The 27,093-nt window shown below is 46.5% G+C and overlaps 1 protein-coding gene across 4 annotated transcripts in view; it reads left to right on the top strand.

Moving 5' to 3' along the window:
• Nucleotides 1-2,639: 2,639 nt before the first annotated feature.
• The window catches only part of actn1 (actinin, alpha 1), a 35,711-nt gene continuing 11,257 nt past the window's right edge, over nucleotides 2,640-27,093 (top strand). For 2 of the 4 annotated variants that reach the window (XM_028395748.1, XM_028395747.1), the window contains exons 1-8: nucleotides 2,640-3,049; nucleotides 19,688-19,802; nucleotides 20,090-20,209; nucleotides 23,095-23,181; nucleotides 23,682-23,769; nucleotides 25,777-25,855; nucleotides 26,252-26,333; nucleotides 26,953-27,038. In XM_028395748.1, coding sequence (XP_028251549.1) covers nucleotides 2,942-3,049; nucleotides 19,688-19,802; nucleotides 20,090-20,209; nucleotides 23,095-23,181; nucleotides 23,682-23,769; nucleotides 25,777-25,855; nucleotides 26,252-26,333; nucleotides 26,953-27,038 — 765 coding nt within the window. In that variant the 5' untranslated portion in view covers nucleotides 2,640-2,941. The remainder of the gene's footprint in view (nucleotides 3,050-19,687; nucleotides 19,803-20,089; nucleotides 20,210-23,094; nucleotides 23,182-23,681; nucleotides 23,770-25,776; nucleotides 25,856-26,251; nucleotides 26,334-26,952; nucleotides 27,039-27,093) is intronic. The other 2 variants (XM_028395746.1, XM_028395749.1) reach the window with 2 other exon arrangements.

Here is a 27,093-nt window from a genome sequence, read left to right as displayed (position 1 = left end):
CAAACACATGTACAGCTCAATGGGATTATCATGCTTGTGCTGCAGCATCCCATACATGGCTCAGCTTTTAACAGCAAGGACAGCTATTTAAGAATTCCCCTCCCGACATGACTGGAATACTTTGGGCTTTTGCCAGAGACCAGACAGAGCCAAACACACCAGCTCTTCACATGACCTGTGTGAAAGGAAGCTGCTCCGCGCCGCTGAGCTCCTCACAAGATATTCTGGGATTCTGCTGAATAGTATTGTGTTGACGTCAAGTGGCTTGACGGGCACAGAAATTCCCCGCCACCACCCCCGTGCGGTGTGGAGCGTGCGGCCGGGATAATTATACACATTTCAGTGGTTAATTAGAATGAGTTAATTGATGCGTTTAATAAGCCATCATTTGCAGCATTCAGAGGACAAGCCTGTTTGTAAAGCGGCCAATTAGAGCCTCCGGTACAGCTCAGTGGGGTGGACATAGTTCTAAATGTAACGGCGAGATTAAAGGTTTAGTGAAAACTGAAATATCTTAACGCACATAAGACAGATTGTCAAACAAACCCACCAAGCAGACCTAAAACAAATGGTAGCATATTAGCACCTCCAATTCCCTCATGAAGTTAATGTGTTTGCTGATGGTTGTGCATTTTTCTTTAACATGGTAGCAAGTGACTAAAGGGACTGAAAACATCATCAAGGAATAATATTCTCTGCACTAAACAACGCAGTAGTGGACTTGGAGGTCATCCTCACATCTCATGAATCTTGGGAGACATTATAGAGCTTGTAAGAGGAAGAGTCGTACCAAACATGTTCCAAACAAGGTGCATCACCAGCTAGGCCAGTGGTACGAAGTGCTTTCTCTTCCTGCTTTGTAGCAGGGTGTGTATTAGGTGTTTGTGATGTAGCGAAAAATGGCGGCCACATGACAAGAATGGTTTTCCTTGTGAAATGTGTTTAGGGTTACCTTTACCCTAGTTTTTGTGCCAAATCCCTTCCATCCATCCATTTTCTGACCCCCCTGGAGCCAATCCCAGCTGTCAATGGGCAGGAGGCTGGGTACAAAGCTCTGAATGGTGTGGGAGAAAGTCCACCACATGTACCCCCATCATCCCCAACCTACGTCCCTACTCGGGACTTCTGCAGTTGTATCCGGCCCATCTTTGGACAATGCTTTGTTAATGCATGTTGGGCTATCCAACCTTATGTTCTGTTAGCACAACCATGTGTCGTATCAGCATGGCCAGCATAATGCTAATATTCATGTTATATATTTAACTAATCTGGGTGCCATCAAAGTATTAAGATTCTATGTAGATGTCAGCAAACACTGAACCTGCTGCTGTTAAAGAGGAGAAACCATGTGACTCTGATCCAGGAAATGACTCTTAGACCTCCTGTCTGTGGGTGGTTGGAAACCATCCTTTTCACTTTGCTGCTGATGTTAGCAGTTAGCTCCGAGCCTGGCGAAGTCTCCTTCTTCTTATCTAAATATTCCTTTATAAATATATGAATGGAGTTCTTATTTGAAGACAGACTAATGGATGAGTAATTAATTGCCTTTTTTATAATGAACAGTGTAAAATCTTCTACAACATTTTCCTGAATAGTAAATGTAAATTTAATGAATCACTTTGTTTTTCAAATGCCTGTAAGCTAATTAGCTAATGGAGCTGAGTGGAGTTATCTCAGTGTTTCTCTCTCCACTCGGCTGCAGTCAGCTACTTTGGGTTTTTGTCTGCCGTAGCTCTGCTTCTTTCTGCAGAGGCTGCTTCCTCCAGCCGGGGACCAGGCGGGCGGGCGGGCGGTGAGCTGGCAGTCTGCTGCCTGTCTGTGACATCACTTTCCCAAACACTCACCGCTGGAAGTTTGTCCATATATGGAAGAGCTCCACTTTCTCCTGACTGTCAGGGCTATCCCGTTTTCCTCCTCTGTGTGTGTGTGTGTGACAGAGCTGGTTTACCTTACATGGCAGACAGACCTGGCTGTGGCTTCACATGCTTACAGCTGCTGTGTGTTGTGACTCACCTTTCTATTCACTACTGTCATGCCGAGCATGGACGGACTGTGAGAGACCGGCCCTGAGGGCCCAGACATGTGAGAGCCCCCATATGAATGCTTTTATACTGTAAGTCTGCTCTAAAATGGTCATAAATTATTATTTTATTTTTAAAACACACTCATTTTTAATACTATGAATTGACCTTTATCACAGATTATCCTAAATTCTGCAGCGGTGGTGATGTAAAGTTTATTTTAACCTCTTTAAACATAATACTGCTGGGTTATATTCATTTTTAATAGGATAACATAGTGTATCTTCTGCATAAAAAGTGCAATATAAATATGGCTGAAAGATAAATGGTAAAAAAATACATTTTTATTTTATTCTACAAAAATATTTTATTCTATAAAACCAGTTTATTTCCAAAGTATTTACTTTACTTATGTAATACTTGCATTCGTGCTAAGTAACGCGTTACTTTATGCTAATGAACTCTGACAGTCAGATGTGTGGATAGCCAGTCAACCTTGGCTATAAAGCCTCTTAACCTGACATCTGTAACAGCCAATCAGCTTCAAGGAGGCTGGCTGAGGAGCCCCGAGCCGTCCAATCAGATTCTGCCGTCAGCTACCGATTCAATTTGTCTAAAGCAAAGTTTTTGCGTCTGTCGCTCCTTCGGTGCTGGACCTGCCTGCCTGCCTGCCGCTGAGGGCTCCGGCTGCGAAGAAGAAGAAGAAGAAACCAGAGCAGATAGAAGAAGAGAAGAGGCAGAGTTGGAGAGAGAGAGAGAGAGAGAGAGAGAGAGAGGGAAGCCGGGGGTGGACCGTTAATTTCATCCACACACCGTCTTGAATGCGGGAGAGTAGACTGCTGTGAAAACATCACCTCGCCGAGGACCGGGGGAGACAAGCTGCCGTCTACACACACACACACACAGCGCTTGATAGATACATGCATAATATGGATCACTATGATGGAGAGACTGACTATATGCACCAGGAAGACGACTGGGATCGGGATATGCTCCTGGATCCTGCATGGGAGAAGCAGCAGAGAAAGGTGAGAGACTTGACTTCCTTCTTCTAAAGCTCCGGTGCGGAAGTGTCGCCTGCTGTAGCTTCAGGTTCTCAGTTATTAGAATAAAGCTGCTTCATGTGAGGCAGCAGATGAGCAGACAGCGGCTCCCCGAAAAAAACACCCCGACCGGCATCCGGCTCTTTATCGCCCTGTTAATCACCTGCGCGGCTCCAGCCAAAACTTTTCTCCCCTAAACACACACACACATATGAAATACTATGTAGCCGCAGGACGCCCACCCGTTATCTTTACAGCAGGAGGGAAGCAGCGGAGGGAGGGGAGCGTTCAATGAGGGCAGAAAACAATCAGACGCCGGGCAGGACGGCCACCTTTGCAGCGCAACAGATGTCAGCCATGCGCTTGGCTGCATATGGTGTGTGCGCCTGGCCCCTCCTGTCATCTGGCCTATGATGCGACGTGGATTAAGAACTCGGGGATGGAGGTTGAAAAAAAAGGGGGGGGGGGTAGGTGTGTGGACAACCCAACTCACTTTAAGTCCTTCTGGCGCAGACTCTGCGCGTCTTTTAGCGCCACGTTGTCCTGTTGATTTTTTGTGTTGATTATTGATCCACTCGGGGTGGATGTATGAGCACCAAAGCCCAGATCTTCCCCCAGCTGCTGCTCTTTTTGCATACTTGAGTATGAATGGCCTGCTTCCTTTTTTCCCCTCCTGCTCCCCACACTTTTCCTACGCTTTGAAAAAAAAGGGGGAAGAAAAGCGCTGTGGAATCTGAGTAAGCGCTGTGGTTTGGGCTGGGCTTGCATGGGAGCAAGCGTGCCCAAAAATGGTAATAATCGGCCCCTCTCGCTGCTGTTGGAAAACTTTTCCCCAAGTTTCTTTCTTGCACTGAGAAGCTCTCGGCTCCCAGTTTCCTGGATTATGTCATCAGCGGCAGGCTGCTACCGGTAGAAAGCTAATAAAAAGGGATAAATGGAGAGGTATGCGGGGCTGTGGTCAGGTGTGAACAGCACACAGAACAGGGCGGGTTCAGGTCAGACCTCATCAGGGTGCTGCTTCTTGAGTTTTAGCGCAATAAAGAGGAAGTTTGCGCAGCCTCATCTGACGCTTTATGATAAAACACTGGCTGCTGCCTGCATGGATCCATCTATCTAATGATCCTGCAGAGAGCATGAAGGCTTTATTCATCCACTCCACAGAGAGCAGTGATAAGTGGTTATGTTGAGACCTGACCACACACACACACAGCAGTCACGCACAAGCCATCCAAATTCCTTCCAGCCTTCAGCTGCTGATGGTCAGATAACCTGGAACAAAGTGGAAAAGTAAAGGAAAAGAAGCAAATTTCAGTAAATATATACAAAAGTGTCAAGTTAAGAAAGAAGTCATTGCATGTAGGTGTTTGAACTGCATCGTATCTTACCAACATGGCCGTGAACTCATCACATATATGTAGAATTTCACGTAATTGTGGGTGTGGCCTCCACTTGCACTGGTGCTCCTCCTCTTTGCCTGTATTTGGAGTTTAGGTGGACTCAGATAATATATAATTGTGGACGAAGCTTTGGTGACATCACCCATATGTTTCTGAAGTGACATTTTAAGTTTTTGGTGGCAGACTCCAACCGTTGCCATGTTGACAACATCACAGTCCACCTAAACTCCAACTACAGGCAAAGAGGTGAAGCAGGAATACATTCACCCCCCTACAGTTGACACTAGAAGGGAGTGTTTGTTCCAGGGTGTAAACATATTCTTCTACTGTAAAGTTGGACATTTTTACATGGGAGTCTGTGAATTGATTTGCTTTTGGAGCGGACCCCTAGAGGCTGCAAGGGGAACTGCAGTTTTCGACACTTCAGCCTTGGAGCTTGCTGCTTGGGCGACGGTTGATCGAAGCCACCCAAAGACTCGTGAAGCAGACTCCTGTGGTCAGCGTCATGAACAATCCGTCCATATTTTTCACAGTACACGGCCCTTTCTCTGCACTTCTGTAGCTTGAAGATCATTCGTTTGTTTGCTAAATGTTGTTGTTTTCCCAGAATCCTGTTTGTCTCTACAAGTATGTACTGTGCAGGTGAGGCTTCTTTTTTTTGCCAGACCCTTATTTTGCAATTCACTTTGACGCACGTAAACCTGACAAGTCAGAGAGTGCTTTAAATACTTTGAGTCCGGGGCAAGTCTTAACCTGACCCTCCTGGTATAAAGGTATCCTCTTATCGTGGAATCTTAATGTCTTTAGAGACCCAGGTGTCTTCAGCCTGTCTGTACCACAGCTCTCTGTTTATATTTCCCTCTGAGGGATCTGGATCATCACACAGGCTGTAATGTTCACGTCTTCCTGTTGTTTTTTTTTTCGCTGGAAGCTGGAGTTCAGGTGTTGTTGCTAATTTGACCAGGTTTGTCCTTATAAGGATAAAAGCTGCAGTACCTTTCAACCGGCCCTGTCTGGGAACCTCCCACCTCCTGCTTCCCATCTTCCCACACCCCAACCTCTGTGTTCTCAAACACTCCCAACCCACACCCACATTCCCCTGCTCCGACGGCACGCCAGGTCACTGATAACAGATTAGTGCTCTTCTGACAGTGGAGAGAGAGAAATGTTGAAATATGTGGTGGGGATTTCTTTTTTTTAGCAGCGTGTTGGTCAGACTTGCAGGAACTTGACTTTCTGTGTGAGGAAATCTGTCAGTCACCACTCTGACCAATCAGGGCTGGGCAGGGCCAGCACCCAGGATCCTGACCTACATCCACAGTGACAGTAACCGACATGTCAGAGCGCCTGAAGGAAATAACACAGCTGCAACAATCTGATGATCAATCAGTTAGTCCAGAAGTCTCTGATCTCATCTTTCTGCAGATGGATCAATCAATCAAATGATTGGTTTTATAAAAGTCAGATGAGTTTCAGCATTCAGGAAACTGACTCAACACATGGATGACTGTGTGACGTTTCAGTTGTTCCAGAGTGGCGGCTGTTTGCCAGATTGCATAATAGGATGTGTGATGTCAGCTCTGGCCACCTCCACAAACTGCTTCCTGTCATCACATTCCTCTGCTCCCATCAAACCTCCGCTTTTAACAAAGCATCGCACAGCGACGTGAACCCTGCTCACTGTCTGATGAAGGGGTTTTATGTGCTAAAATTCTGCTTTTCACTGCATTAAACATGAGCAGGCTGAGGGCAGTTTCTATTGTCCATAATCATATGATGTTTCTCTGTCCTGCTGAACCCTGGTGTCACCAAGAACTGCACTTATTATGTGATTAAACTCACATGCAGTGATGTTCAGGCTATCAGGAGCCTGGAGATGCTGCCATCTTCTCTTAGCTTAGCTTAACATCCACCTGCCAAAGCGCTAATGGAAAGCAATATTGAGACATAATCCTGGAAACCTCAGCATCTTGCTTCAGTTTTTGTCCATGTGACACAAACAAAAGATGCTAATTTGTGAGGGTTACAGTCCTTGTGCCAGAAGGTGAGATGGTAGCGCAGCCATGCTGCCTGGGTCTGATTCAGAGGTGCTTCGGGTAAATGAGCAGCTTCTGTGTGGTTGTCAGCAGGAGACAGTTCAGTATCATTTCGCAGTCACTTAGTCATTCTGTCAGGGCGGCTGCTGCTGCTCCCCGTCAAACAGTAAGGAGTCATAAAAGTGCAGATTTGAGTGAAAGCTGTCTCGATAGGTCTCTTCGGGAGCTGCTAATCCTCTGCTCCTCCGCTCACACAGCTGCACTGTAAATCCCAACAGGAGCTCCCTGGAGGAGCAGCCATGCCGCCCCGGTCATGCTCTCGGGGCTCTGTCTCGTTTGTCCTGATTGATGGGGTCACTCGCTGACACTGGGTCTGGGAGGGGCCGGGAGCATCCACTCGCCCCATCGCAGGAAGTTTTATGTGTCTGCTCTCAGCTCAGCCCGGATGATGGTTAAAGGAGGAGGCCAACTTTATAATTCCAAAGGAAGACTCACATGTCCTTGACACCGTCTTTGACTCCTTTGCCTGTTAGACGAACATGATTTTGAGTTTGATCATTAACATCCCTGCTGAAGTGAAGCTTTCAGTCAGGAGGAAACCATCTTCTCTTTACGGTCTGAAGCTCCTGGCTGATGTATGATGTGTCAGAAGACACTGACCTGTGTCTAATGACTCTTACATAACATGGCTGTAGGCCTCAGGGAGGTTTTTCTTATTGAAGAACTGGTGGCTGGTGTTTACCCAAGAATCATCAATGTGACGCTTCACAAAGAGATCCTTCAAGAACACAGTGACTGCAGATCATGAAGTAGGCCTATGTTTAGTGAAGGAAAGCAAGGACCCCTCCCTGTGAGGGTAGCACAAGCTAGCATGCTAACAGGATGAGCACACGCTCCGTGTACGGTTTAAGTTGTTTCTCTCCAGCTGTGGTGCATTCAGGGACACTGCAAACATGCTGTGAGTTCAAATGGTTTTATTTCAGCATTTAGCTGAGTATTCCTGGAACCTTGGGTACGTGTGTTTTGTCTCATAGATCTTTGCTTCCGGGTGAATTTCCATCTTCTCCGTGTTTAATGATGCTATCAGAGCCAACGATTGAGAAAGTTGTTCCCAGCTGCTTTAGGACAGGAGGATGAAGCACAGCAACATTTCTCGTCCTTTCTTGGTCTGGAAAACATGTTCACGATGTTGTTGAAGTTTCCTCCTGAACGCTAATGTGCCCTCATCGTGCTGCCTCAGTGTTTTTTTTTGTTCTTTTTTGAATCCACTGTTTGAAAAGTCAAATGTGAGCAATTACCGTGCTCTTATCTGAACGGCTCCCAAATGCCAGGGCCCTGATGCAAATTCTTGCATAGCTTATTTTCTCAGGCCGGGGCTCCAAATTTAGAAACATACACAAAGAAATCAGCTCCGAGCTCTCGGTTATTGGTCATTAAAACTGTTTCAAGGCCCATTGTGCAATGAATTTTAATGACCCTGGATGGGTTGGACTGCTTTGCTTCATTTGGAGTTTTATAATTCATCCTGCGCAGACTGGAGTTTGGTGCATTTACAGCTTGGTGGCAGATTTTGGACCCCAGACTGTGAGTCTTTTAGATTCCTCATCCACCCAGGGATTTGGGGTCAAGGTGCATTTCCTGTTCAGAGCAACAACAAAAAAAAAAAAAAAATCTCAATGCTGCACCGTGTCTGGAACCACTATGCACTTGTGGTCACATGTTTTTAATAGCATGCGACCCAGAGGGGGTTTATAGGTGATCTGTCTGCATGTTTCCAAGGAATTTTTCTTGCACCACATGGGAAGGATGTAGTCAAGTCTTTCCCCCGCTAATGCTATTAATCAAACCACATGCATTCTTAAGTGCATGTGCTCGCCGTGAAGGCTCTCTTTGAAGCCGAAGAAGGGGGGGGGTGTTCGTACTGTAGTCTGTAAACACGTGACTGATTTATCTGTAAGCCTCCTCACAGGAGGAGCAGCTGCACTGCGCCTCCTGTATGTTTAAAAAAAAATAGAAAAAAGCTTTGAGTAAACAGATACCACGGTAAAAGCAGGCAGCGGGCACACCTTTCCATTCAGTAGCAGTGTGGGTGTAGCTCGCCGAGGGGGGGAGAAAGGAGAGGGAGGAGGGTGGAGGCAGTGAGTGGAAGAAGAGGCTCAGACAGAGGAGCTTTCATGTCTCTGCACAAAGAGAGTGTGTTCAGGAGGCCATCCTTTGTCACATTGTCAACCTGGAGTCAATAATTTATCATCGGCAGCTATCAGATGACTCTTCAGGTGCTTGAAGGGTGTTTCCCCTCCGTGACACCACTGATCACTCAGTAGCGGGGCTACTTCAAAAACTGCAATTACATTCAAAAAGTATGTGTTGCACATAGTTGGCCTATGTTGGCAAACAAGTTTAGCGTAGTTTAGCTTAGCATGCAGACTGGCAGAAATAATATATGTAATATTTTTTTTACATGTGGACACCATATGTTTGCTGGCCTCCATTTCTCTGCTTCCCTGTGAAGCCCACTACGCATCTATAAGGTCCGGTGAAGGGTGATGAGGTCTGGTGTCAAGTGGCGTTGAGGTCAGGACCGGTTATTCAACACCAAACTGGGAAGAAAGTCTTCTAAATCCTCATTATATGGTCTAAAGCTGCAACAATGACACCAGGAATGGAGGTTTGGAACCGTTAGACTGAAAGCAGGGACAGTATGAGGACTTTTTCCACATAATGTCAGCATGTATTGATTAATCATGGAAAATCAATCAATGCAAATGCAGTACGCTGAAGCTGAACTCATGGCACAGATTTTCTAAATAAAAGTCCAGTTATTGCTGTGACATGACTGCACACAGCACTCCAGGCTGCTCTTCCTCTTCTTCTTCTTGTGTACCCGCTGCTTCTCCCTGAAGCTTATCTACGCATCGCTTTCCAAATGGCAGCAGATTTTCCCCATGCCGGCTGTAGCTGACGCTGGAAGTGCAGAAGAACACAGTGGAAGTTAACAGACCATCATGTTATGTAACTCGGGTATAAACTGTCAGACAAAAAAAGTTTCATCCGACAGCCTTCTATTACTTTCACATCTTTCTGTTCTGCACGGTGTGACTGAGTGGGTGGCGATGGATTTAAGAAAGCCTTTTTTTTCCCTTGCTTAGTCTGAACATGTTGAAATCTGCCTGCAGCCTTATCAGGAAGCCGGTCCTCCAGTGCGCAGAGGGTGGTGCGTCACTCTTGTTTGCTCTGCGTGTAGTAAATAGGCAATTTGGTGCATTTGAACAATGAAGGCAGGATGTTTCTGAGGGTTTTATTTACACTGTGGGCAATTAAGAAGGATGCGGAGTACAGTGCGTGAATCAACCCTCCTAGGTGGAGGTGCCCGGTCAGAGGGAGTCAGTGACTGCACAGGTTTCTGTGAGCCCACAGGGACGATGATGCTGTTGTAAATAAATCAATCAGGGAGGCCGTGTGTCCTGTTGAAACTGAGGCCTGAGGCTGTTTGTTCTGCTTCACTCTTACACGTTGCTAAAGTGGGACAAGTATTGAACGTGTGAATTTCAATCAGCAGCTGCTATTGATCCCCCCCCGTCCATCTGATCGGGTCCAGCTGACTCCCTGATGACTCTGTGTGGACGCTTTAATTCTGTTTCCTGCAGGATTAGCCTGCACGCTCCAGACGTCACTTCACTCTGCGACAGTAAACAACAGCAGCCTGTGTGAGGTACTCACAGCGGATCTCATTACAAGTTGTAACAGACACCTCCCCTTGACAGCCCCACCCACGGTAACCCGGCGCAGGAGGAGAGCCGGCCCGCCGCTTGTTGGTGTGTGTGGTGGAGGGCCCTTGGCAGTGCGTACAAGGCAGCGGAGTGGTTGGAGCCGTGTGAAGTGCTGGCAGGTGCTGCGGCTGGACACCGGAGGGGGGGAGTGGGAGTGGAGCAGCAGCCTTTGTAGCTTGAAGCTACTGAAGTTCAAAGGCGGTGTGGAGTTCTTCTTTTCCTCACTCACACTTTGTTTTTTTATGTGACTTCAGTGTGACCCGTCGTTTCTGTCTAAATTACAACCTCAGCGACCCTCCACTGAGCTGCTCAGAGGGGCCAGAGACGAAGCAGCTGCCCAACAGACAGTACAGTTCCTGTCGCATGTGTGAAGCGCTTCTTTGAGCCCCTGTGGCTTTGTCAATATGCTGCCCTGAATAAACGGAAAGATGAAGTTAACCACAGGAGCTCAGCAGCACTCAGAAGGGCTGCAGCGTGCTGCTCGGATTAATCACTGCAACACAAACACAAGATGTGATGATCAGTCGCCTGACTCACGAAATGCTGTTTGCTGTGTGGAGCTGAATAAGCCACTAATTGCTATTCTTGGTGATGTGGATCTTATTTATCTCAAGTCAAGATCTTCTGATGCAAGAGACACAAACAACCATCCTTAAAATGTGACGTCTGCATTTAGAAAAAGTGGGAGAACATGCTGTCAGCTTTAACAACAAGACCACCTTCAGCTGACTCTGCTGTGGTGGAGTCTGACACTGTCGATCAGCATTTCCTGATGTGTGACACACACACACACTGGTGAGCCGACATTATTCTTTGCATCAGTAAAGCGTCTGACTACCTGAAAGTAGAAAGTCTGATTGTATTTTGGGGAACAGCTGCAGCAGTCTGTGGGCTCCTGTCCTGCCAGTGGTTTCAGTACGTGTCACCTGGTCCTGTCTCATTTTAACAGGTTTTTGTTTTTACTGAACTGAAAGCATTGGAGCTCGTCTGCCGGACTCTCATGTGGAACTGATGATCAGGAAGCTGCATTTTTGTTTGTTTTGATTTCAAAAATGATTCCCCCACAGTGCGTGTTTTCTTTTTTCTGCAGCACACACTGAAGCAGACAGACACACATGAACATTTTCATATGTTCTGTGTTGATATGATGCACATGCAAAGCTGTCCGACAGTCTGTCCCTTTATGTAGTCCTGAGCTCCTGCTCCTGTAAACTGACCTGCTGTGTTTTCTCCATATGTTGTTTTAAAATTTAACAGGAATATACCGTATATGGTTGTTTACTGAAAACTTTGTGTTTTTAAGACCTTTTTCACAGCTTGCATTAGCACTAATAAGCTAATCTGCTAGCATGTTTAAGCAATTGTGACTTGGTTTTAAGACAATTTGGCATTTGTGACTATTATGTCAGCATGTTTGTGAAAAACCTTTCTGTGAATTAATCGTCATTTTGCTGTGAAAGTGAAAAGGCCACACTCCTGATGAGTTGTAATTTCTTTTGAATATATGGAAGTAGTGTCTTTCATTAATAAACACAGAAAATGCTTCATGTCCTGAACAGGACACGTACAGTACAGCTGATGTGAAGATGTGTTGAGAGTGTCCTTTGTCCGAGTGCAGCGTGTAGCTCCACCCAGCTCAGCATTTCTCAGAGTCAGGTGACGGTCAGCAGAGAGAAAAACGCTGCCCCGGCACAAAGCCGCCACGACCGGGCCGCACGCTTTCTCATCATCACAGAACTGCTGGCAGGCCGAGCTCCAGCTGACTCACGGTTAATGTGGGCTTCATCCCATCCCATCACGCTGTTTAGATTGGCGTCTGACTGTTGTCAGAGACAGCCCAGGCATGACTCAGGACTTACAACTGTGCTGAGTCGTGATAACAAGTTTCCCCCTGCTGAGAGAGAGAGAGAGAGAGAGAGAGAAAGTTTTTGTTGATAAAAACGTCCACGACATGAGCGGAATCTGAGTGGTGACGTTTAGGTGCAGCCACTGTTTCCTCACAGGTCTCCATGTTTGTTTAAGCAGCATAAAGCTGAGCTGCAGCCTCACTTTGGACACATGCACAGCAGCTAAATGGGATTCTTGGTGGCAGTGGGACAGTCCCGCTTTCTTAGTGACTTGTTGCTCAGCATGGCCCGTTTTGATGGCCTCCTCCTCTATTTGAATAGCATCTGCACATAGATTTGCATCCAATTTGTGTGCTGTGAGATCAGCACAGGTCCTGTGTCGTCACCTCGGCGGTTTGTGTCATGCTTTGGCTCTCCCTGAAAATGGAAGCATCATCGAGGAGAAACAACAGTTCTCCTCACAGCTGGATAAATAAACTTCACATGTATCCATAGGTGTTTATTTTAAAACAGGAAGTCCTCTAAGCATCCTTTCTTTAAATTAATGGGAACTCTCTCTCCTGTTGACCTCTTCCCTCTCACAGACGTTTTTTCCTGCTTGCAAACTTGTGTTGCGTGGGGAGTGTGTGATCTTGTGTGTGTGTAAAGCGTGGATGTGGGTTTTTAAGAGCCTCCATGCAGCCAAGCTGTTTGTTGTACGGGTCTCCAGGCTTTTCTGGTTGTCATGGCAACCGCCCAGTGTCGGGTGCTCTGCGGCATTTTTAACAGACGAGCCACTCTTTGTTAGATGAACTCGGCAGAGGAAAGAGCTATTACCCACACTTTGACTTCTCATTGTAACACACACACACACACACACACACACTCTCTCACATGAATATGCATCAGGGCTGCTCTGGAGAGTAAATATCAGCGGACTGGTCACAAAGGCTGCTATTCTCTGTTGATCTATACTTCTTGGCAGTGCTGTGAGGACAGTGTGTGTACATGCACTCTCTGCAGCATGTGCACCATATTTTGTGTGTGTGTGTGTTTTAGCATATATATATTTTTTTTTTGTACCTTCCTTCAGGCTCTGTGGCACAATCGCTTACGCGCACTTGCCCTCGTGCACATATGTGTGCTGAAGCAGCAGCCGAGCCCATAGATAAGTGTAATGGGACGACTGCGCTGAGTCAGCAGTTTGCAGTTTGTTTGAGTGCCTGCTGGGATGGATGCTGCACCTGAGAGACTGTCGCACTCCGTCACAGCTGCAGGCGGGAGGAAAGGAGGCTTCCTCAACTCTGCTCACCCAGGGGGGGTGACAGAGAGAGAGAGAGAGAGAGAGGGATAGGCTCTGCACCATTATTGTGCTTTAAATCTAAAATACTCAACATATTTCATCTTTCTTCAGAGTAAGAGGTCTATAAATAGTGATCAATAACACACTGAACACACGTTTCAGTTCAATTGTGTATTAATAATCTGTAGCTTTTGGCTACCAGAAACACACAAAGCAACACATGTAAAGATATTAGCATCCAGCAACCATCATAGTCACATTGCTAGTGATGACATTAGTGTGCAGACAAGCTAAACTTTAGCGTGGCTACATTTATCTTGCATTGTTTCCTTCATAAACTAGTTTGCAAATAACTAACTTGTCAATTTAGCCACTTCTCAATTTCACATTAGGATGGCAGGCAAGCTAGCATCACTGTGAACACACTGTGTCTGATTTTTGTGGTTTGCTTCCCTGATTTAAATCAGAAAGTTTTTCTTTGTAAAGCTGCTGTTTTTTTAAAACATTATGAAAATTCAGGCACAGATGTCCAAAATCATCACTCATCAAATTGCTGTCATGGAAAAAAGAACAAGAGAGAGGCTGATTATGCTGGTAAGAGCTGAGATCAGCTGCAGTGAGGAACACACACACACACACACACACACAGACACACACACATCACGTCACATCTGCCTCAGCTGAGCCCCTCGGAGTGTTTTTGGAGCCGGAGACGTGAGCTGTTTGAGTGTGGGTAGTCCGGCCCGTATCCTCCAGTGAGCTTTAGAGGAAGGAGACGGAGGGGGATGAATAATGACCTCTGACCCTTTCAGCGCACTCCCCTCGCCTGTTGGCAGTCCCCCAGCCTCCTGTCCTTCCTCTGTTAGAGAGAGAGAGAGAGGAGGGCAGATAGTTCTTCTTCATCTCTGCACCGGGATCAGCAGGCAGAAAGGTCATATTGTTCCTGTCCATGACTCACTCTGAGCAGGATAGATGGAGCAGTGGTACTTATTATGCAGTCATGTTGGACTGCAAGGATGCCTCCGTGGAGGCGACCCCCCTTTTGTTTGTTTGTGTTGCTGTCTGACTGACTGGTTGTAGCAGAGTCCATCAGAATACTAACAGCGTGTTTTTACTTCGCCCTGTCCATACATTCCTGTCTGTCTGCCTCCGTCCTCCATTATCTTTAACTCTGGCTGTAGTTCCTGTCCTGCCTCCCCCTCAGTTGATGAGATGGATTTTGTGTTTTTAAGGCTTGCTGCCTGCCAGATGCACGGGGCCTCATGTTGACCAACATAAACCATCCTCTGTAATACCGAATACCTGGACATGCTAAGACTGACAGAGGCATGGTGATGAGGATTTAGAAGATTTGTGTCTCTGCGTGTGAAGTTTTTGTGTGTTTATGCACTGCATGGCACGGGGTACTAGGGGAATGGAGGCCAATGTGGTGGCTGGGTGGGTGTCCACATACTTTTGCTCATGTTGTGTATATGGGGTGATGGATACTGCATTTTTTCTCTGGCTTGTTATGCAGAGATAAGCAACATCAAAATATCATCTGGATCGATACCAATATCAGACTTGATTGAGAAAAGGCAGCTACTTCCTGTTTGAATCAAGTCGGGACATGACAGCTACAGTATGCAGCAGTTCAATTGTCTGAGGTTCTTCCCCTCCCTGTCATTTACCACTGACTCACCCTTGAGCACCTCCCCACTCTGCTGTCACTACAGGATGCCATTCTAAGTCAGAACATGCTCTCAGTCAACTTAAATGTAACAGGAATCAGGAAGTCATCTGGGAGTCTGACGAGGTTGAAGATGATGTGTAGATGTTAGCCAGCCCCCACAGCTCCACCTTCACTCCTTCTGTCCCCCTCCCTGGGCTGGAGTGAAGCGATGGCGGCTGGAAATGGCACTTTACCTCCCTGGGATGTGAAGGGGCCCGTTTCCCCCCCTCTGTTTCTCCTGTTGTGGATTTGATCAGGAAAAAGGTTACCCCATTCACAGACTCCTTTTTTGGAGCAGACACTGGAAAATTATTTTTCTCGACATACTTGTTGCCATTTATCTGCCTCTTTCTGGGGGTGTGTTGGGACATTAGAGGCCTCTGAGCTGAGCTGGAGGCTCGGGCTTGAGAAACCGGCCGTGGTGTTGAAAGCCGCCTTCCTGTGTCAGACGCTCTGCCAGCAACGTCTGCCTTTCCTCTCCCCCCCCCCCCTTGTCTGCCTGGCTGTGTGTTCGGACAGGGCAGGGGCTCGCACTCATGAGCTGGCTTGTTTCAGTGAAAGGTTTGTACTAATATGGAACTGGCAGACAAGCCGGAAATATTTTCCTAACTGAGGTTGATTAATGGAGTCTGAGGGAAGGGGGGGGGGCAGTGGGAGAGGTGTGGAGAGGAACAGGAGCGAGGGCAGATAGCGGAGCTTTTAAAGGAGAGGAGGATGTGACAGGTTTACACATTATGTGGCCTGGAAAGTCTTTAATGGCTCAGTATTGATTGACAGGAAACAATAATAAAAAGAATTGAGGCATACTTACATGCTTTTTTTTAAAGTGTCAGGCATCACATAATTAAAATATACAGCACAAGCATGCTGTTAGCAGCTATTATCAGCTCTGATAAGCAAATATCACCAAAACGAATGTCTGCATGTGGAGGATGTTTATGATCGCAGCTTTGCATTGGCACTCCCACCAGATATGTCTATATATCAGTATCAGGTAAAATGAAGTTGGATGTATTATGCATGCTTTATGGGCTTTTTTAAGATGGCCTCCTTAATCCCCAGTGTTTGTAGGAAACTTGTAAATTTGTGGAACACTTAGCCTCCTGCTAGCTGCTTTAAATGAAGTCCTAGAAGTGATTTATCTATTTCCAAATTTTAAAAAAGATTTGTTAAAACATTACAGATGGTTAAAGTTGTGGTTTTCTGTGCTAAGCTAGCTGGCTTTGTCGGTCTCTCTGCAGTAAAACACAGGTTTGTGCAGTGAGTGCAGTGCTGATGGACCTCTGCTTCAGTCTGCTGAGCTTCACCTCCAGTGGTTGCCATGGGAAAAAAGTTCCATGTAATGATGCTGACTGGCAACTTTCCCCAAAGTTGATGCGGAGCAGATTCTTCCTGCTCTTGACCCCTGTTGTTTTTACAGCCTGCCACAGTTCTGGGAGGCTGAGACCAGAGAGAGAGAGAGAGAGAGGAAGAAGAAGGAGGAGGAGGAGGAGGAGGAGGAGGAGGGGGATGAGGCCCTCAGAATTTACGACACTCCAGTTCCTCCCACAGACGCCGTCTTCCAGCCAGTGGTGCTTTCACTTTTGCTCCGCTACACGTCACGACGCTGACTGGAGTCGAGCTGCAGTAACGAGAAGGATTTTCACTGGCAGCCCCTGGTCTGCAGACATGTTAACAGCTCACAGACATTCACAGCACATACTGTACCCACACACACACTGTGCAAGCATGACACCATCACACACGGAGCATCATATGAGACGCCGCTCTGCGTTTACACAGTAAACCGGTTGTGAGCGGTGGCGGCGCTTCAGGCGACGCAGGGTCTGTGTGAGTTGTTGTGGTTTAACTGAGCGCAGCTAGTTGTTGCCGATACACAGATAAATGTTTGTGTGGGCGTTTTATCGCTTTTTCATCCACTTTTCGGGGAAGTTGTAGGGACGAAGAGGCGAATCGCTCCTCTTCTGTCCTGCTGCTCCTGTGCAGGGCAGATGAAAGACTGATAGACTTCAGTGGAAGAGACAGACTGAGAGAGAGACAACCCAGCCGACCTAACCTAAGCAAACATTTGTGTCTTTTGAGCTCTGTCGAATCTGGATTTAAAACTCCACAAAGAAACAAAATAAGCACTTGAACGCAGTGACATCACCACACTTGTGATGCTTCACAAGCAGCAGTCATTCAGAACATGTTTATGTCGATGCTACTCATCCTGCCACCTCCTCCAGCTATAAATAAGCCAGGCCGCCTGCACACAGGGAAAACCTAACGCCTGCACTCTCACTGCTGCTGATGTCCCAGAGGACGTGTCTCTGCATCCAGCTCCTCCAGACCCACTCATTACAACGTTCTACTGGTAATCTTCTTCTGCCAAGTCAGAGCCATGAGGAGGTTAATTGTACAGTGATCCTGTCAATTACGCTTCTAAGAACCCACCAGTGTCTTCATCATTTATTGATCAACCCATGAATTAACTCTTAATGCCGCTCTGTGTAACAGGGAAGGAGAGTTAAGTTTCACTTGTGATTACTGTGAGGTTCCCACTTGTTCACGCTGTGATCTGACACTGACCAGTAAGCCACCTGAAGGGCCCGGGTGTGTTGACCATAACACAGCCAAGGAGGGAGGGGGGAGGGAGGGAGGAGGGGGAGAGGGGGGTCATGTGACGGTGCAGGTGGCTGCCAGCCTGAACCGTGCGCCGCTGCCAAACTCCACAGTGACCCCAGAGAGGGTTAGAGGAGCTGCAGGAGGGCCGGCTAATTCTGGTCAGGAGGAGGCCGAGCCTCCAACCCTCCATCCAGCCCGTTTAACAACCCGACATTCCTTCTGTGAACTTTCCGTGATTGTGAAAGTTTCCTGCAGGTTGGCGCAGAGCTTTGTGACATTTTCAGCTGTCTGGTCCTGTTAAAGCTGCACTGAGCAGCAGCTTTGAGTAAAAATGTGCTCATTTTATCTCCTTTAAACACACGTGCCCCTTTGAACCTTCTGCATTATTTGCTCAGGGCTTTTCTTTGGTGTGAAGCTGTTTGCAGTTCGCTGATGATACATTAACAAGACATCCGATAACGAAAGGTCAAACACGCAGAATTCCCCCGTCAGTGCTTTAAGTTGTCTTTCTGGCATTTTGTTTGTGGTGGGAAAGTGAATCAAAAACAGGAAGAGAACATGTAAACTTGCAAAAGCAGCTTAACGCTTTGATTAAATTATACAGTATTCACCCGGCTGCTGACACCACAGCCCAGCCTCCACAGTTTCAAATCTTTGGCAAGCCTCTAAAAGGACTATTGATCAGGATTATTTGAAATACCTCACTGCCTGTTGGAGCTTGACCTAAATCATGAGGAACTACAGCAGGAATAGGAGGGCGTGTGCCGGCCGTTCCACACATAAATCTCCAGCGCTGGTCTTTTTCTGTCAGCTCTGCCCTTGGAGATAAAGCACCATATAATCTGTCCTTTTCCCTCTACATCCTTGTCGGAATTTCCTCCAGCTTTTTGCACCACATGCCAGCACACATCTAACTCCGGGCTCTTCTCCACACTGCAGTTTATTGATAGTCATGTAAACCTCACACCACTCAATTCAAAGAGTGATCTCACTGCGGAAGTTCCACAAGTGCTCAGAACCAGCTCGCCACTGGCTTTTAAGTGGCTGTTGTTTGCCAGCAGTGGAAGGCAGGCCAGTGGAAGACAGTGCTGGCTTTCATAAAGGCCTGGCCCTGCTCCTGCAGGTCCTCCTTTAGCTCTCTGGTGGAAACATGGTGCCTGATGTTTGGGTGTAATTAACCCGGGAACTCATAAAGAGGCATTCGCAGCAGGGTGCACGGCAGGCCTGCTCCTCGTGCCAGCTCCCGTTAGGCGGCGGAGATCCCGCTCCAGATGTTTTCCGTTAGCTTGTTTAAATGCCAGAGAATCCAAAGCTGGATACACCTACTGTATACAGTACACAATGCCCCAGTGTGCTGCGGTTTCAGGGAAGAAGAGGCTTACTGGAGTCACAGGGGGAGGCGGAAGGGCAGGAGCCTGCCGACAAACAAACAGGAGACATATTAGTCAACACATTTTTATGGAAATTTCTGATGTTATGTAGTCCTGAATACTCCTTCACGCCTCTGAGGCATGATTCAGACTTTTGTTTACAGACATGCTAAATTTTAGCAAGCAGCATGGACCAGTTCCACAGGAACTCATGGCTGATACCCATCTTGAGCTCACACGGCTTAATCAGTAATCATAATAAACCAACAAAGTCAGACCTCACCATCTAGTTTCCCTCCTACTTTCCATCTCATCGCTCTCTGAGTCTGAGCAGGAGGGAGCCATTTTTATGGCTGCCTGCACAGAAGCAGGTACTAGTTTCTCCCCCCAAAAAACAGCCCTGAAAGGTGCACACAGTCAAAACTCATTCATGGTTCCCAGAAGATGAACCCCAGTGACATTGTTATTTTGGATTTGTTGCATCATTGTGATATGTCGTTCTTTCTGGTTACTGCCAGCTTGTGAGTAATCATCATTAGCATGTTAGCATTCCGCTCTAAGTACTGCAGTGACAGATGTTTTCTTTTCCCCCTCTCCCTGCAGACATTCACAGCTTGGTGTAACTCTCACCTGAGGAAAGCAGGCACACAGATCGAGAATATTGAGGAGGACTTCCGGGATGGACTGAAACTCATGCTGCTGCTGGAAGTCATCTCAGGTAAAGAGGATTACCTGGATAAAAAAAAACAGCGTCGCCACATGCTGCATCATCAGTGCAGGAATAGTTAGGCAACATCTCCATCTACTTTAGTGTTATGACAGGAATTGAATCTTTCAACTGTGATCGATGAGTCTGGAGGCAGAGGGCAGAGAGAAGTAAATAAATCAGACCTCAGCCACATTCTTTAGAAAGTTATTGCAGCTAACATCTGTACTCCCACCTCTGAGGTTATCTCTGCTAGCATAGTCATGTAATGCTTTCTGCTGTGCATCTGTCCTCTGCAGGTGAACGCTTGGCCAAACCAGAGAGAGGAAAGATGAGAGTCCACAAGATCTCCAATGTGAACAAAGCGCTCGACTTCATCGCCAGCAAAGGAGTGAAGCTGGTTTCTATTGGAGCAGAAGGTGAGTGATGTCACGCCTCTGTGACAGTTCTGCCCAAAGTCAAATTCTCCACACAGGCCACATGACCTTCTCAGAACTTGTTTACCCCTCACATCGTCAACTATTGATTTTAATTAGGCCATCAGCCAGGTCCATAGCTTCTGTTCTGCTGTAAATAATTATGTATAGTGTGGCCTCAGGTGCCCCCCCCCCCTCACCCACCCGCCTCCCTGTCTTGTTACCATGGCAGTGCCGCTGGCCGCTGTGCAGTTTAATGAGATCCTTATTCCAGAGTGCTCCGATGGAGGTTGTGCTTTGCAGTGCGTTTTCTGAGAGTAGATCTGAGGATCAGCAATCCCCTCAGGGGCTGAGGCTGCTCATTGTTCAGCACAAATAACTCGGGGTTGTCCGTCCTCCTCCTATCGGAGAGTAAACAAGCCTTTAGCAGAGCAAACACACACACTCTATATCTGTCTTTCTATCTTCCTCTTTCACAGCGACACACACCCCTCTGGCAAAGTTTGCACATGTGTGTGGTGACAAACAGAAGAAATTATGTCAAAATAGTTTGAGTCTCATGCATGTTTAGTGTAGCCAGCACCCCCACCCCCTCCTCTCCCCTCCATGCCGTGGAGTCCAGTGTGTGTGTGCAGATGGTTCTGGTTTTGAGAGCTCATCAAAGCTGTGAAGCAGAACAGAAATGTGACTGAGCTGCACAGAGAACTGAAAGGTGACATTTGAAAACAATGTCCTGGCCAGGCGGCTGATCGTCATGTGGATGTGTGCACAGACAGCTGTGTAGTGGTTCCATACATGCAGAGGCAGCTGCAGGAGTCCCTCAAACCTGAGCTTGACATGACCAAATGTACATCACATGGAACTTTCTGCTGGATTTTATGCCCGGTTTTGGGCCTGATTTACCTGTTCAGTGCTTCTGATGGAGCAGGATCTGCCCAGACTGGGAAGCGTCACTAACCAGATGTTTACAGCTCCTAAACATGGTGGGAACTAACAGGACTATAAGGCACAATGGAACACAGAAAAAGACAGACTTAATGGCAAATCAGGTGGAACTATCCTTCCATGTGTCTGTGGTCTCCCATGTTTTACTCTCTTTATTACTGTAAAGCTGCATGTTTTTGATCCATTGATCGGTTGATATAATAAGGAGAAAATTAAAAAAATGGCCGTCATATTTTCCCAGAGCTCATGGAGATGTCTTCAATTAGTCTGAGCAGTGGTCCAAAAACCAAAAGTATTTTAATCCACTATTGTAGAAGGCAAAGGAAACCACCAAATATTCACTCATCTCAGACGGAGGAGTTGGAGAACCGTTTTTTTTCTTCAAATTATTGAAACAAATTGGTACTTTTTTGGCTCAAAAAGGGTTTGAGTTGGAGATTGCTTCAGTGCACAGAGTTTAGTATCAAGGCTTCTAAGCCAGACCAGCATTCCAGACAGATTAGCTGCCTGGAATCCCCTCCTCGTCCTGCAGCCCTGCTCCCCGCTAGCTGTGGCGGCGGAGGCGGTGAGATGGGATGGGACTGGTCGAAGGCTCAGGTCTGTACGACTCATCAGGGGGTTTGTTGTGAGTCGGGGATGAAAGAGGGAGGGGAGGGGTGGGGTGCAGTTTCAAATGGAATTAACAGGATTTGTGTTCCTCCCCCAGGTGGATCAGTCATGTTCATTAGAGCTAATCTCAACATGTATCTGCATGTGTCAGCTTGAACCGCCCAGCTCCACTTTTTCTGCCTCCTAATTCAATCCGAGCTGTCTTTCACGCCGCGTTACATGTTCAGACATCTGACGGGCATCTCGCAGTCCAAGTTTGTCCGTCACAGTCGAGCCGCCGCAGCAATGCTGTGCTCCGAGTCTTATTGGATTAAAGGGAGAAACAAATGATTATTGAAGGCGGGCAAACAGGGCGACCTCCTTTTTTTTATTATGGACAACACAGAGAGAGAGGGCTGACAGGTCATTCACAGCTGCAGACACACAGCTGATTGACAGCCCCAATGATGGAATGTTTCATTCATAATTTTATTCATTACTCACTGCTTCAGTTCTGAAGAAACTGTGGAGCTGCTGCTACACTCTGTGTGCTACAGTATAAAACACAGATTTCCAGGTCAGAATCAATCCATACATCACAGTTACACTTATCTTACCTTACCTTACTAGGGAGGAGTTGGGATCGAACCACAGCCCTGCTCTACCACTGAGCCACTGCTGCCCCAAAAAGAACCCGGGCCTCCCGCGTGGCAGGCGAGAATTCTACCACTGAACCACCAATGCTCAGTTGATGCTTTTTTTTTTACATTTGTTTCAGCAAATATTATCATTAGTTTACACTCTTTTCCCAGTTTTTGTTTAATAAATATCACATGATCCAAATAAACAGTCTGAGGGTAGAAGAAGCTGAATGCTGTGCTAAGTATGCTAGCATACAAAAAAATGATGTTTTGCATGAAAGCACTCATGCGTTATGTCACATATACATATATGTGTTTACATGTAGAGCCCTGATGATAAGACAGAGGTGCAGCAGTTGTTTCTGTAAGACCGAGTCTTTATCAATAAACCCAATCAAACAGTTACAGAGATGCCTCTTTATCCCACAATGCACTTAGCTTAGCATGTCAGCATGCTAACATTGGCTCACCTCTAATCATAAAGCAGTGTGAGGGTGAATGAAAAGAGAATATTTCATGTCCTCGACCCTTTTATATGAAACAGAAGTGGCTGCAAATGTATCGGTCCAATTAATGTTCAGTAATCAGCCTGTTCATCAATCTGACAGCGTGGCCAATAATGTGTTATATTGTGATATAATAATATTGAATGTAATATAACTGGTCAGAATAAATGTGTAAATCCTGGCACCTTCTTTCTTCGCCCTCCTGCAGAGATCGTAGATGGCAACGCTAAGATGACCCTGGGAATGATCTGGACTATAATCCTGCGCTTCGCCATCCAAGACATTTCTGTGGAAGGTTAGTGTGTGTGTGTGTGTGTGTGTGTGTGCTGAAATGAAAAGGAGTCCGTGCTCACTGTCCTCATTTGCAGTTGAAACACTTTGTCACGCATCAGTCTGAGCCTGAAAAGCTGCACGGTGCTTCATATAGATTTCAGATAAAGCTTGTTTATTTAAATATGAATGTGTCAACACACTGTTAGTAGTACGGTGCTCGCCGTGGTTAACATATATAATGCACTTAAAGTGTAATCCACTTTAAATGTCAGGCGTGATCAGGCGTGATTGGTTCAGCCTGCGCAGCGCTGCTGTGTGTGTGTGTGTGTGTGTGGGTGTGACACAATACCAAACACCTCTTAGGAAACAAGAGAACATGAAACATCCGAGCAGTCACACATGATCTCCATTCACTTCACCTCCACTTAATCCAGCGCTAAACGGGGATTAGTGAGAGTCGGTCAAAGTGAAAGTCTTGAGAGTTTCTCCGACTTCACAATGATCCCTTCTATCCCGCCACAGAGACATCAGCCAAAGAGGGCCTCCTGCTGTGGTGCCAGAGGAAGACTGCTCCCTACAAGAACGTCAACATCCAGAACTTTCACATCAGGTAAGGCTTCAGATAGAAGATCCACCCACTGTTATTGAGCTTTAACGGCAGGAGCGGTGTGAGGTCCGGCTCTGCCATCTTGCAAACTTCCAATAAATGAGTGCGGAGCATAAGTGGAGCTGAGATTAGACTTTTCTTTTGTACCAGGCTGTAAGCATGTTTATTTCCGCTGTTATTTTAACATAGACGTTTGTGGAGATTAACTCACTTTTGATGTCACCCTCAAGTGGCCATTTGTGGAATTGCAGTTTATTTTTGCTCTATAGAAACTCATTGAACTGTAAGTAAGAAATAGAACATTGATCTGCCTCTCAGGTCTCACCTGTGTGCAGATGTGTGCACACTCAGCTGTTCATGAATGAATCACTCCATCCTCTGACTCTCTCTGCTTCAGATTCAGCTGCAGTTTCCAGCCTGTCTGTTTTAATTTTTTAAGGTTTTTAAGCTCCTGACTTGGTCCAGATAATGAGAACAGTGGGCTCAGACAGTGCTGATGGTGAACAGAGCTGACCTGAAAGTAGACGGCTCTAACCAGGAACAGACGGCAGACATGTTCTCATGAAGCAGAAGCACTCAGAGGGACAGGAAGTGACGTTTTATCAAATAATTCTGAATACAAAGAGATGAGTTAGCATCATTAGGGGGGGGGGGGGTTAGTTCAGAACCCGCGTCACAGGATGCCTCCATGCAGGCTGAGGTTTTAAAGGAGGAGCATGGTGAGCCTCAGATGTGGATGAAAGCTGAGAATAAAGGTGGGGCTGAGGTCACTTCAGGGGAAGGTAGAGGGATCGTCAGAGCGGAAGCCAGGCGTTTGATGTGGTCTCTGTGAGTGATGATAGCAGGAGATGAGAGGCAGGATTATTTTCTCTCTGTGGCTCTAAGAAGCTGATCAGCCTGTAAAAGATCCTCTTGTGCATTACAGGCACTTTTTTCTTCACAGCAGTGATACATTTAAATAACCCATCTCTTTAATTTGTTACCTTGCGAGCAGAAAGCTCCAGTAAATCATCCGCAGCTCGTCCAAATTGAGATGGAGATTACTCTGCAGCATCTCATCATGCTGCTTTCAGCTGCAAGGCCGATGATCAATGAGACACGCGAGGCCAAACTAAAAATACCAAGCGCTCTGTCTTATCAATGAATTACAGAGAAGTTAAAATTAGTTCTGACTTTTTAGACTTTGTGCCAGATTGTAAATGTGTAAAACCTCCTGCTGCAGCTCTTGTTACAGAGTATTCACCCCCGCTGGTCCAAATTTATGCCTCACAGACCCTGAAATATTCACAACATGTAAAAGTGTAATACCTGCATTTCAGTTCTGATTCCTTGTTTTCATATTTAGTCACATTGCGAGCCTGAAGAAGCAGCAGTTTAAGCTTAAGCGGTGCATTGGTGGAGACCAACACTGAGCTAAGAGTGTTTTTATGCTCACTATAAGGAACTGTTCACAAAGAAAAACTCAGTATATGTGACCTAAACACTTTGCAGCTTTAAATCTGGACCACATCACATCTGTTCCTCAGTAAGTCACACTGAGACCACTCGCCAGGAGAACGACTCTGGTAAATTAAAAGAAAAAAAAGCAGCACTGAGGCACCACACGTCTGTTCAGTGTACGAGTGTCCGAGCGGGACTTTGTGTTTCTCTGAACATGTTCCAGGACGTGGCCATCAAACGCAGACAGACCGTAGTTTCCAGTTCTGTTTGCAGTCCTTGAAAATAATTTGATGGGTCACTTTTCACCGAAGCCTCAAAGTTTCCAACGTTTTCTGCTTTGAACGTTCAGGAAAACGTCTCCACACACATCTGCAGCTCTGTCTCATTACAGCTCTGAGTAGCTCTAAATGTAAAGAAAGTTAACACATGCTGCTGGGATGATGTGAGTGTTACGTGAAACTAATTAAGGAGACGGACGGAGGGGAATGGCCTCGATTAAAGATGAAGCTGCTTTTATTTGTCCTTGCCTTCACTATGCCTCACCCCTCTTTTTCTCCTTTGTCCTCTCAGCTGGAAAGACGGTTTGGGTTTCTGTGCGCTCATTCATCGACACCGTCCAGAGCTCATCGACTACGCCAAACTGCGCAAGGTGAGTGACCTTAACACCACAAACACAGTGTGTAAAGAGACACAAATAATCAGGGATTATATTTTTTTTAATTCCAATCCAGTTCAGTAGCATTGATTGTATCAGGATTGTCTATGTTTTGTATGTCTCAACTTTTACTCCCCTAGTGCGGTGTTGTGATCCCTCTTTGCTTGTATTTGCTGAGAGTCAGAGGGGAAAATTGATTCCACTCTCCGCTGCCAGCATGTGGTTAGCTTAGCGTAGCACTGAAACCTTGGAAACAGAGGAAAGCAGCACCTCTTATCACTAATGATGGCGCTCACATTCCCTCAAAACGAGGCTGTTCCTTTTTGGTATGACGTATGTCTTCATTCACGGCGTTAAAAGCTGATGGTGTGCTGGTTGGGCTGTTGACAGGATGACCCCATGACCAACCTGAACACAGCCTTCGACGTGGCCGAGAAGTACCTGGACATCCCCAAGATGTTGGACGCAGAAGGTGAGCGGCCGGCGAGTCGAGCTGTAAAAATGATGATGTAGAGAGCAGACTGTGCTGAAAGACCAAAATAAACTTTTTCTCAGAAATTCGAAAGCTCTGTCTAAAAAAAACCAAAAACACCTGGTTTCTATAGCGATAAACCAGCTGTGCAGAGATGCACATGTATATTTTAAATGTGGATGAAGCTCTGAACTGGACTCCTTGAATGATCTCCAGCCACTTGAGGTCTGCTTTTACTTTATTTGACCAACAGTGTTTGAGAGACGACATAAAAAGTGTATATAACTTGGCGTTATCTGATTTCTGAAAGAGTATGTTTTGGGCTCAGACTTGCAGCTGTGCACACAGAGAAAGGCCACTTCCTGCTCCGTGTAAATATTCAGTTCTCTCTCTTCAAATAAATCATGCTGTATGTAGTAAGTAGCTGCTCGTATCTGCAGGGTGATACGCTGTGTTTCTTTTCTAAATATTATTTATGTGACGAGCTCTACTTCCTGTTTCTTCATTTAACGGTTCTCTGTTTAACAACCTCGACTCCCCCCCAACCCTCCCTCCCTCCATCCCTCCCTCCCCCGCCCACCCGCCCGCCATCCTCCCTGACCTCCTCTTTTTCCCACAGACATTGTGGGCACAGCCCGTCCGGACGAGAAGGCGATCATGACCTACGTCTCTAGCTTCTACCACGCCTTCTCAGGCGCCCAGAAGGTATCCTGGATGCAGCGTCTTCTCCTCCTCCTCCTCCTCCTCCACCTCCTCCTCA

Source organism: Parambassis ranga, chromosome 22 (assembly GCF_900634625.1).
Source record: "Parambassis ranga chromosome 22, fParRan2.1, whole genome shotgun sequence".
NCBI classification, from domain to species: domain Eukaryota; kingdom Metazoa; phylum Chordata; class Actinopteri; family Ambassidae; genus Parambassis; species Parambassis ranga.
The sequence above is the reverse complement of the archived record's forward strand: the minus strand, read 5'-3'. Positions and strand labels throughout refer to the sequence as shown.